At 41.8% G+C, this 9686-nt stretch overlaps 1 protein-coding gene across 3 annotated transcripts in view; it reads right to left on the bottom strand.

The window, feature by feature from the left end:
- Positions 1 to 1019: 1019 nt before the first annotated feature.
- Positions 1020 to 9686, bottom strand: part of tp73 (tumor protein p73) — a 130966-nt gene continuing 122299 nt past the window's right edge. For all 3 annotated transcript variants that reach the window (XM_063032887.1, XM_063032888.1, XM_063032889.1), the window contains 3 exons: positions 9405 to 9561; positions 8568 to 8661; positions 1020 to 7478 (listed from right to left, as the gene is read on the bottom strand). In XM_063032887.1, coding sequence (XP_062888957.1) covers positions 7176 to 7478; positions 8568 to 8661; positions 9405 to 9561 — 554 coding nt within the window. In that variant the 3' untranslated portion in view covers positions 1020 to 7175. The remainder of the gene's footprint in view (positions 7479 to 8567; positions 8662 to 9404; positions 9562 to 9686) is intronic.

Genomic DNA, 9686 nt, shown 5'->3' with positions numbered 1-9686 from the left:
TCTTTATCCAACCATGCAAAATTAGTTTTACAAATAAAAAAATATCTTTGGTGAAAAATTCTGCACTGTATGTCTTGCCTCAGCTGATGGTTTTTGCAGTGCATGTAGACATTGGCACAAGAGACCTTGATCAAGCAGGGCATTGATTAGGTCCTAGCATGTTCTTTCACCAGCTTACATTAGCCACTCACATGCTCCTTCTGGAGGGACTCAAAAAGTCCAACACCTTCCTGGATGCCCCTCTGCTACTTCGAACAAATTTGGATAGGTGTTCCAGGACTTTGTGAAAATGCTAGAATCCTTCTAGGGTTTGAAGGACATTCTGTGTCTCAGAAACCACTGGCTATGTACGAGCTCAGATTAAACTTGTTTGGGGGGGCGGTGGGGGGGAGGCTATATTGGGCATGGGAATGATCTGGCCCATTCATTCCAGCTGGTAATCAGTGTTCTGTGGTGGGGAATCTGACCTGGGAAGATTACACTGATGTTGATTTGCTAAACCTGCCAGCAGATTTTACAGAGGTGTTGATGGTAATCCAATGCTTTGAGATGCTTCCAAAATCGCTGTGTCTCGGGTATAGAGTGTGGATCACTGTTCAGCTTGTTTGAGGTCTTGAATTTTGAACACTGTTAAAAATATTTTTGGGAGACTTGAAATCTCGATTTAATCTACTGTTGAGTGGAAGACCCTTCCATCCACTCACTGATGATTCTACTTGAAAGGAGTTTTGCACAATTCTGGCACAAGATGAGCCCACATTACAAAGCCTTGCACAGACTCAACCACTTGGCAGTCAGTGTTCAAAATGGAATCTACAGCAGCATTTTGTTAGATCCTTAGTTAGAGCAGATTGGGGGGGGGGGGGAGTATTTTAATTTGCATCTGATCTTGGCTCTTAACTAGAACATTCCTGAAGCAAATCTGTCTTCAAGACATATTTATGTTGTGAAAGTGACTAAAGCGAGCAGCTGAATAGATATTCTGGAATAATGACAGACTATGTCGCAAAGTACAGGATCCATGTGCTTTATTGTGATACAAAACATCCTGAGACAATTTCAAATGATACATTACAAATAAAAAAACTACACAATTACAACTGGTTTGGAATATAAGGTAATAATTAATACTGGCTTAAAAAGCATTAGTTGACATTGAAACTATTTTTTTAAATTCTTTAACATTTAAAGCAATAAAGTGCTTTAAATTGCTACTTTTTCCAGAGGTGTGGGGTCACACAAGTGCCCAAAATGTAATTTTACAGTGTGTCCACCAGATTATGACTGAGAAAGAGCTCCTAGAATTGTGAGATCATGATATTTTAAAAACAAGTAGCAAATTGTTTCTGGGTACTGATTGCTGTGGGGTTTCCATGTCTTTAAAAAAATGGAAAAAATAATGGGTATTTTTCCTCCTCAGTCCCCTTTCACCCTATGCTAGGAAAAGTGCACCAGTGTGTGTGAGACTGTGAGTCATGGGAAGGCTAATTTCATGATTGTTGTTTTAGCAACTGAGTTTAAAGATGAGGACCACAGCGAGCTACAGTGCTGGAGCCTAAGCAGATTCTGGTCAGTGGACAGGGTGGGAGGAAGCACAGCCGTTTCACCTCTTCAAGAAGAAACCATTCAGTTCTTGACTACGGCATGGATAGCATCACATTTTAGTCTTTGGTTGACACAGGATGATTCTTGGCATGACAAAAGGTAGTGCCTTGGCATTTAGAAGAATGAGAAGTAATATAAATAGAACAAGGAAGATGCTGAAAGGAAATTTCCTCCTGGAGGATTTCAGATGAGGGAGTGCAATTGGGGGATGAGGGACAACCACTTTAAAAGTTAATATTTTTTTCTCTCAGAAGATCATGAAGCTTTAGAAATCTCTGCAAAGGGAAGCAATGAAGGCTGAGGTGTGGAGCCCATAGGTGAGTCAAGGATGATGGGGAATGGGCAGGAAAATGAGGCTGTGGTCAAGATCGGAGAATCCAAGTATTACTAAATGACATGCAAAACTGTTTTTCACTGCACCTCAGTACATGTGACAATATTAACCCTGTAGGGACCAGATAGTTAATTTCTGCCTGCCTACCTCAAGTTCTTAACACTCAGACCATGTGATCTCCAAAATTAATTGTACTCAGTTGAAGGCCAATTATGTCATTGCTGATAATAAAATCACCCAGAATTTGCCTGCCCAGTGGCCTCAGCTGGAGATTGCATGTGTCCAGATGTCAGTAAGGGCAGCAGTAGTTCACTGGTCTGTAGTTTAATGGCTTACACGTGATTCCCATTCATCATTTCTTGAATCCAAAGTACAGGTAAAAAATAGGGTACCACAAATAATTACCTTTGAGACCGATGGAGTGAAAATGCTGACCGTGACTGATACAAAATACATTTGTTTTCTATTCTTCACTCATTTTGATTGTACGAGCAGTTCCACAGCTTTGAAAATAAATCAATGTTTTGGCAGCTAAGTCTTCAATGGGGAATTGATTGTGTGATTCTCTAAAGGGTAGTCCAGAGGAAAACTGGGGCTGATGTGGGTGGAATCTTTTTTGTGTTGAGGGCTTAAGCAGATGTTTCCTCATGTTCTGTCCATGCAACATCTAATCTTCAGTCAACTGGAGATACAATTCCACTATTATATAGGCATCTGTTAGTCTTGTGAGCCCATGGATTTGTGCCTTGGAAGGTTTCCAGGGCGCAGGCCTGGGCAAGGTTGTATGGAAGACCGGCAGTTGCCCATGCTGCAAGTCTCCCCTCTCCACGCCACCAATGTTGCCCAAGGGAAGGGCAGTAGGACCCATACACCTTGGCACCGATGTCATCGCAGAGCAATGTGTGGTTAAGTGCTTTGCTCAAGGATACACACGCTGCCTCAGCCAAGGCTTGAACTAGCAACCTTCAAATCACTAGATGAATGCCTTAACCACTTGGCCATGCGCCAACTATTATAATAAACTGATTAAATGTTATTTTTATAAAATAGGAATGGGAATCTAATTCCTGAAACCCTGTTGTTATCAGTTGATTTGAGATGAAGCAGACTCAGGCTCCTCAATGTATAAACAGACCTTGTAAATGGCTCTCAGGTTAATTCTATCAATTTGTTCCTTGTGGTTCATTGGGCAACATTTTCACAGCAAGTGGGTCACCAGCTGGATTGAAATAGTACAGTGGAAATTTAACTGGGACTTGTTAACCATTAGGGTTTAAAGGGTGCATGGAGCAACCTAAACTTCAAGGTCATCACAATATTAACTGTACAATGCCAGTGCTGCCAGCCATAACCAATCTGGTGCAGTATATTCACATAGCACAGATTCTTAAGCAAGGAAATGGGATATTATTCATCCTTGATTCATTGCAGTCTTAAAAAAATTACAAAGGTTATGGTTAAGAGTTCACACACAATTTACAAAGACCTTCCACATTTCTGTCCCAAATTTGTCTATTGTTAAAACATACCTCCCTAGTTGTGTGATTTAACTGCCACCCTTCTCTTTTTAAATCTCCTGGCAATTCAAGGTACTGTGCCCACTGGGGTAATGGGATTACTAAACCTTGTGGAATTATCAGCAAAATAAGTATTAATTTGCCATCTTTCCATCATGATTCAATAAGTAATAATCAGGACTTTAAAAAGCATTTTAAAAATTGTTCTTGAAAACTTCTATTAATAGCAAAGCTGCCAGAGAAGTATGGTGAGTAATGGGAAGATTAATGTCACCTGAACGGTCACATCATTCGGACATCTGATGGAATAAAGTTGGGCACTTTATTTTTGGAGGCGACTTTTCTTCCTCTAATTGGGCTGCCCATTTTAACAATGGACAGTTTTGAAAATAACATGGTTGACGTCAAGAAGAAACAAAAAGCCATTTATTTGTCTCCCTGCAGTGTGGCCCACTGGGAACTTCTACCATCCATTATTTACCCTGTTTTTTAGCTGAGAAAGAATGAACCGTGCTTCCAGGAGCTCAGTCTTTTCCACAATGGGACAGAAGCAATAGCCACTGGCTCTAAATGCAACACTGCAGCACTACACGCTGTAAATTTGACTGCATCTGCTACAGATGGCTTGAGGAATTTTTCTTCCATTAGTTCATTGGGATAGAATTGCCTTGCCCTGCAAGGTGTGTACATCACAAAATACATCCAAAAGGAAAATATATATATATTTACATATTGTTTAAAACCGATGGAACAACACATTTTCAGTGAAAGTCTTAGTAAGATTTTGCACAAGAGCTCGGGATTAAAGTATTTCAATTAAAAAGAAATTAACATGCATTAAAATACCTGAAATTAATTGACCTGGAAACAGTCTGGGACAGAAAGAGAAGGATCAGAATCTGGTCAACAGTGCATTGCGTTTCACTATACAACAAAATGCTGGGTATTTTGTGATTTTCTAACAGGTCTGGCAGTGTCCATGGAGAATTAAGAATTAATGTTTCATCTGGTGAAAATCCATTGACCTAAAACATTATCTCTGTTTCTCTCTGTGGATGCTCCCAAACCAGCTGGGTATTTCCAGCATTTCTGCTTTAATTTCAGTTTTCTAGAGGCAAGTTTTTGTTGCCTTACATGGTCTGTTCTGTCCTCAGATAAAAATAGTTGAAATGCAGCTTCATCAGTATGAGTTAGTCTGCAACTGGATCTAGAAAATTTACAGACCCAATGCATCCTCTTGAGTGCTATAGGTATGATTCCCTGCCATCATGCATACATGATGGAGTCTCACTAGTGACTACACTAGAGCTGCCATTAACTTGTGTTAGAGCTACCTTATTCACAGTGGGTACTACCTTTCAAGGGGTTCCCCTGGGTCAGGGGTCCCCAACCTTTTTTATGCCATGGACCACTCCCATTAAGCAAAGGGTCCGTGGACCCCAAGTTGGGAACCCCTGCCAAAGATCTTTCAAAATGAGGATTTTCTTTCCTAGCTAGAAGATTTAACCAAGCACAGAATTGCAAGTTAATTTGGGGATTCAAGGGCTATTCTGGGGCATAGTTTATGTGTCACACGTTGCAATGATTCTCCAGTGAACGATGTAATGTATCCGACATGGCAATCAGTTGATGATTCACAAGTGAAGCCCAGTTAGAATGCTGGTGTTCGTGTGCTTTTTTCTGGTGGGTGAAGTTCCCTGTTGCATCAATAAATTATTTTAAACTAAGTATTATCTATTGATTACACATTAAAAATCAGCCCTGCCTCACCATAGTTAAAGGTGTATCAAATGCTCTCAACTTAATGGACTACCTTAAGATGTTTCACTCCAGAGTAGTGGAGGAAGATTAAACAGTGAGTATGGCTTCAGAGTAGTGCAGGAAAGGGCCTGGAAATCAGTTCAAGGAAACAATTTTCAGCTCAACATATTAGTCTTGGATGAGCTTCCCAAATCTCGACACGAGGTCCTTGAAAGGCAGGTATTTTGAAATAGTTCTTAGATGGACAGCAACTGTTCTCATCTATAGAGAGCAGAGGACAGAGATGTTGGATGATCAGGATGGAGTGCTGATGTTTGAATGGGGCAGAGTCTAGCAAAGCTGGTGAAGAGAGCTGGAGGAGTTGAATGTGACGGTATGAAAGGTGCAGATGAAAATTCCAGCAACATGTGTACTTGATGAAGACAGCAAGATGCTGCAGCAGCTAAAGGGCAGGTTGAAGGACAGACTAATGTGTTTAATGGTTAACCCAGGATTGAATGGAAAACTAAATGGTAGAAATTCTTTTTGGACAAAAATAATAACAAGCAATAGCAAACTGACAGGTGAGTTTAAACTCAGACTAGCTTTCTTCTCCACTGACAGGGAAGTCTAAACTCCCCCTAGCTTTCGTCCCACTGACTGTTGGCTCTGGATTGGGTCAGGAGCTAACGATAAATTCTGTTACAACGACAGGCACATTGGTCCCTGTCAGCCTGGCTCAGTTTTATCTCAACCGGGTGAGAGGAAGGCGGGTGACAGAGTTTAACATTTCTGGTGTAGAATGTGGGAAATGGAAGATCAGGGGGCCACTTTAAGGAACTGTATTGTATTGCGATTAACACTTTATATAATACATGCAATTTTTTGCAGATGGAATAATGTAGAAATGCAAACCAATTAGAAACAATGGGTGTACTTTTTGGCAAAAGGAAACAACAAATACTCATGAGAAATATTAAAATCTTTGGAACATGTTTAAAGGGGCCCCTTTATTCCAGTTTCTACTTCTACACTTGAAACATTAATCTAGACTCTCACTTGATAAGTTTTTATGGTCCTGCTGTATATTCACAATATTTTCATTTTTTAAAAATATAAAACTGCTAGATTTGTAAGATGTTGTCATAATCTAGTGAGCCATCAAACTCCTCTTTCAATGACACAGTTGTCCTTAGCCTTAACCATATACCCACAATGAAGGCTTTACCCACCCATCTTTTTTTCTCATCTGTTAACTTTGGGGTACCTCTAAGACTATTTTCATGTTTATTAAGACTGGAGCTCCTTGACAAAGAGGAGAACTGCACTGTAGGTGAAAAGATTTCAGTTCAAGTAGACATTACATTTCAATACACACTTAGTTCTCATCATCAAAAATTTTCTATAATGTTAAGAGTCAACAACATTATCAATTGTGGAAATCAACAAATGTATGAATACCACAGGAAGGATGGAGTAGAGCTGGTCTGCTAGTACTGCTAATACAGATATAATTCACAAATATTTCTGGCAGCCCCGCAAAGTGTGAGCTGTGCATGGCAACAGTTGGGCTGAGCACGAAGAGGAATGTGACAGATGCTATGCTCAGAGTAAACAAGGAACATTGCAGACCCATAATCAATGATTGATGGAGTATGGTGGTGGATGTGCGAGTGTTATCTGATTAGAAATATTGCAAAGATAGAAGGCAATGAGAAAGAGGGAAAAAAACATTGAGCATTCAGATTACCTCCGAGAAGAGCAGTGAGGTGACCCCACATTTGATTGATAAGTGAACTCCTCTGTTCTGCAGAGTATTTAACCTGCCTGGGCAGGAGCAACCAGGGACAATGTTTGTAGCACTATAGCAGGATTGGTCAGCTGGAACAGACACTCCAACCTCCCTCAGCTTATTTTACACCAGTCAGTGCTTTTAGCAACACGAGATGCCGCAGAACTTCCTTTTCCCTTTCCTGTGTTTAATTTAGCTCACTCTCAGTAAACTCCTCTTTGATTGACGGCTTTCGCGTCTTGCAGTCAGGCAGGTCGAAGCCAAAGTCTCCCCAGTCGTCGCTCCGGTTTGGTATGGTGATGGTGTGACGCACGCGGAAGTGGACGGCCTCCATCACCCGCTGACGTTGAAGCTCTCCACTGATTGTGGCGGTGTTGTTGCTGGATCTGATCAACTGTTGTGAGCTGTAGTCATGCCCCTGTTTGAATTCCTGAAGCCCCCTCCAAATCAGAAGCCTATACTGGTCTGGAATCTTTAATGCTCCAAGATCCTAATGAAAAATAGAAGGATGTGTTAAAAAGCTGTTTAGCAGAGTGTCCCAGGATGTTTCAAATTTATTCTCAGCTTCTGGGTATGGGAGGCAAGCCTGGCACTTATTGCTCACCTCTGCTCGCACAGCAAGCAGAAGCAGAGACTCCTGCTGGAAAATGTGGGTGAGGATGGGTCTCAATTGAGTGATATCACCGTGGCTGGGTAACCTGCAACATTCACTGTCTAGAACTTCACATGAAACAACCTAGCAGAGGCTGGATATCAGGCAGGGACATCCATGCACCTGACCCCTGATGTGGGATATCACCAGCGAGACAGGCTTCCCTAACTCAGCTTCTTCCAGAACATGGCTTATTTACTGCAGACGGGACAAAAATTGTTCTAATAAGATCAGGGCTCTCTCATAGTTGGTTGGTAAATGTAGTGTGTACCTGGCCTATGTAAGCCAAAATACTAAAGTCCTAATTACTAGCCTACATTGGGTTAACTGATCCCAGCAATAAAGAGGTAGTGGTGGGAGAATGAACTTCAGGAATGGGGACTCCTGCTCCTGATCACTATCTAGTGTTCCTCTGTCAATCCATGTGCGTTTTGGACAAGCAGGGAACAGGCCTTTCTAGTCCAATGAGCCACACCACCCAGCAACCCACCTACTTAATCCTAGCCGAATCACAAGACAACTTACAACGACCAATTAACCTACTAATTGGTACATCTTTGAAACGTGGGAGGAATCCGGAGGAAACCCACATGGTCGCGGGAGAATGTATAAGCTCCTTACAGCTAATATCGGAATTGAAATCCAATCTCTGACACCCTGAGCTGTAACAGCATCATGGTAATGGCTGTGTTACCATGGCGCCCACCAACATTCACTGTGCTAGGATTTCTTGACAACATGTTTCACCAAACAGGTGTGGGTTGGCTTAAAGACACAAGCATATAGCCCTCTGGGGGGGGGGGGGGTCTGGTATCCCACCAACTCACACAATGTCCTCTACATTGTGAACTTTATCACTGTTCAGAAAGGAAGGGCCCCATCTGTCATTCTCTTCATTTATAACACACAAGTATTTGTAAATAGTACCTCCATGGAAAGGTTCTGCAAGTGGTACATAGTCTGCAGCCCTTGTGAGGTGAAATATTCCAGACAGTTAGGGCAGCCCAGACCTGTTAAAAAACTATGAAAGAAAATTCAATAAATACAACAGTCATAAAATTGAAAACAGGCCTCAAAGGAAGAGGCTGACTAGGAAACTACAGGTTTATTGAGTCGAATGGGCTGACCAAAAAACATGTAACTTAATTGAGCAGAGAATAAATAAGGGTTTATTAAAATTAATGGATTGGGGCATCTTAGGTGATGGCACCCACTCAATCAGTACCCACATTAGTTATTCTCACTGAACCAACCTCCGCTGTTGACTCAGACATTTCCACTGCTGCCAGTCACCTTCTGATGATTCTCCCATTTTAATCACCTTTGATCCTTAACAGTGAATGTTGGCGGGCTTGACCTTTACAGACATCACAGCCAAAACTGATCGTGTCCTCACTCTGTGCTCCATTTCCATGAGCGGGGGGAGAGACCTGGCAGCCCTCTCCCCTTCCCAAATAGGGGAGGCCTCAAGGCCCTCTAAACCATCACTGCAGCACTGGCTGGGATTGGCTAACTGAGCAGGTCACGTATTGGACAAAACCCTTACTTGTTCAGCTACTCATTGGGCAAAAATGCTAAGTGACTTCAAGAGCTACATCTGCTTTTCTCAGGAAAAATTGAAAAGAGAAAACTATAGTTATGTTGCCTGGATGATTTGAAATCACATGTTTATTACATGATATCCATTCTGCAAAGAATTGCACACATGACATTGTCTTGTTTTACCATGGGAGATAATGTGGTGTGACAGAGGGGACAGCTTACCTGACGAGAGCGGGGTCTGCATTGTAGGGTGGGGGCGGGGTGCAGTGGGAAGCAGGCCCCATACCTGCTGACTGAGAGGAATTCCCTCCATTCATGTTTCCATTGGTTGGGATGTGATGATGGTGGTGATGGTGGTGGTTGTTCATTATAGTTGGCCCTGGAAGAGAAAAAACAGTTGCAACAACTTGAGGTCAGTGTCCAAATTCAATCGTCATCTTCATAATCATTTGCCTAGTTGGTAATATTGGTAAAAATTGTTCAAATTGTTCAGTCCTTCATTTA

The sequence above is a fragment of the Mobula hypostoma genome, chromosome 25 (assembly GCF_963921235.1).
Source record: "Mobula hypostoma chromosome 25, sMobHyp1.1, whole genome shotgun sequence".
Taxonomy (NCBI): domain Eukaryota; kingdom Metazoa; phylum Chordata; class Chondrichthyes; order Myliobatiformes; family Myliobatidae; genus Mobula; species Mobula hypostoma.
Note: the sequence above shows the minus strand (reverse complement) of the source record. Positions and strands in the feature narration are given on the sequence as shown.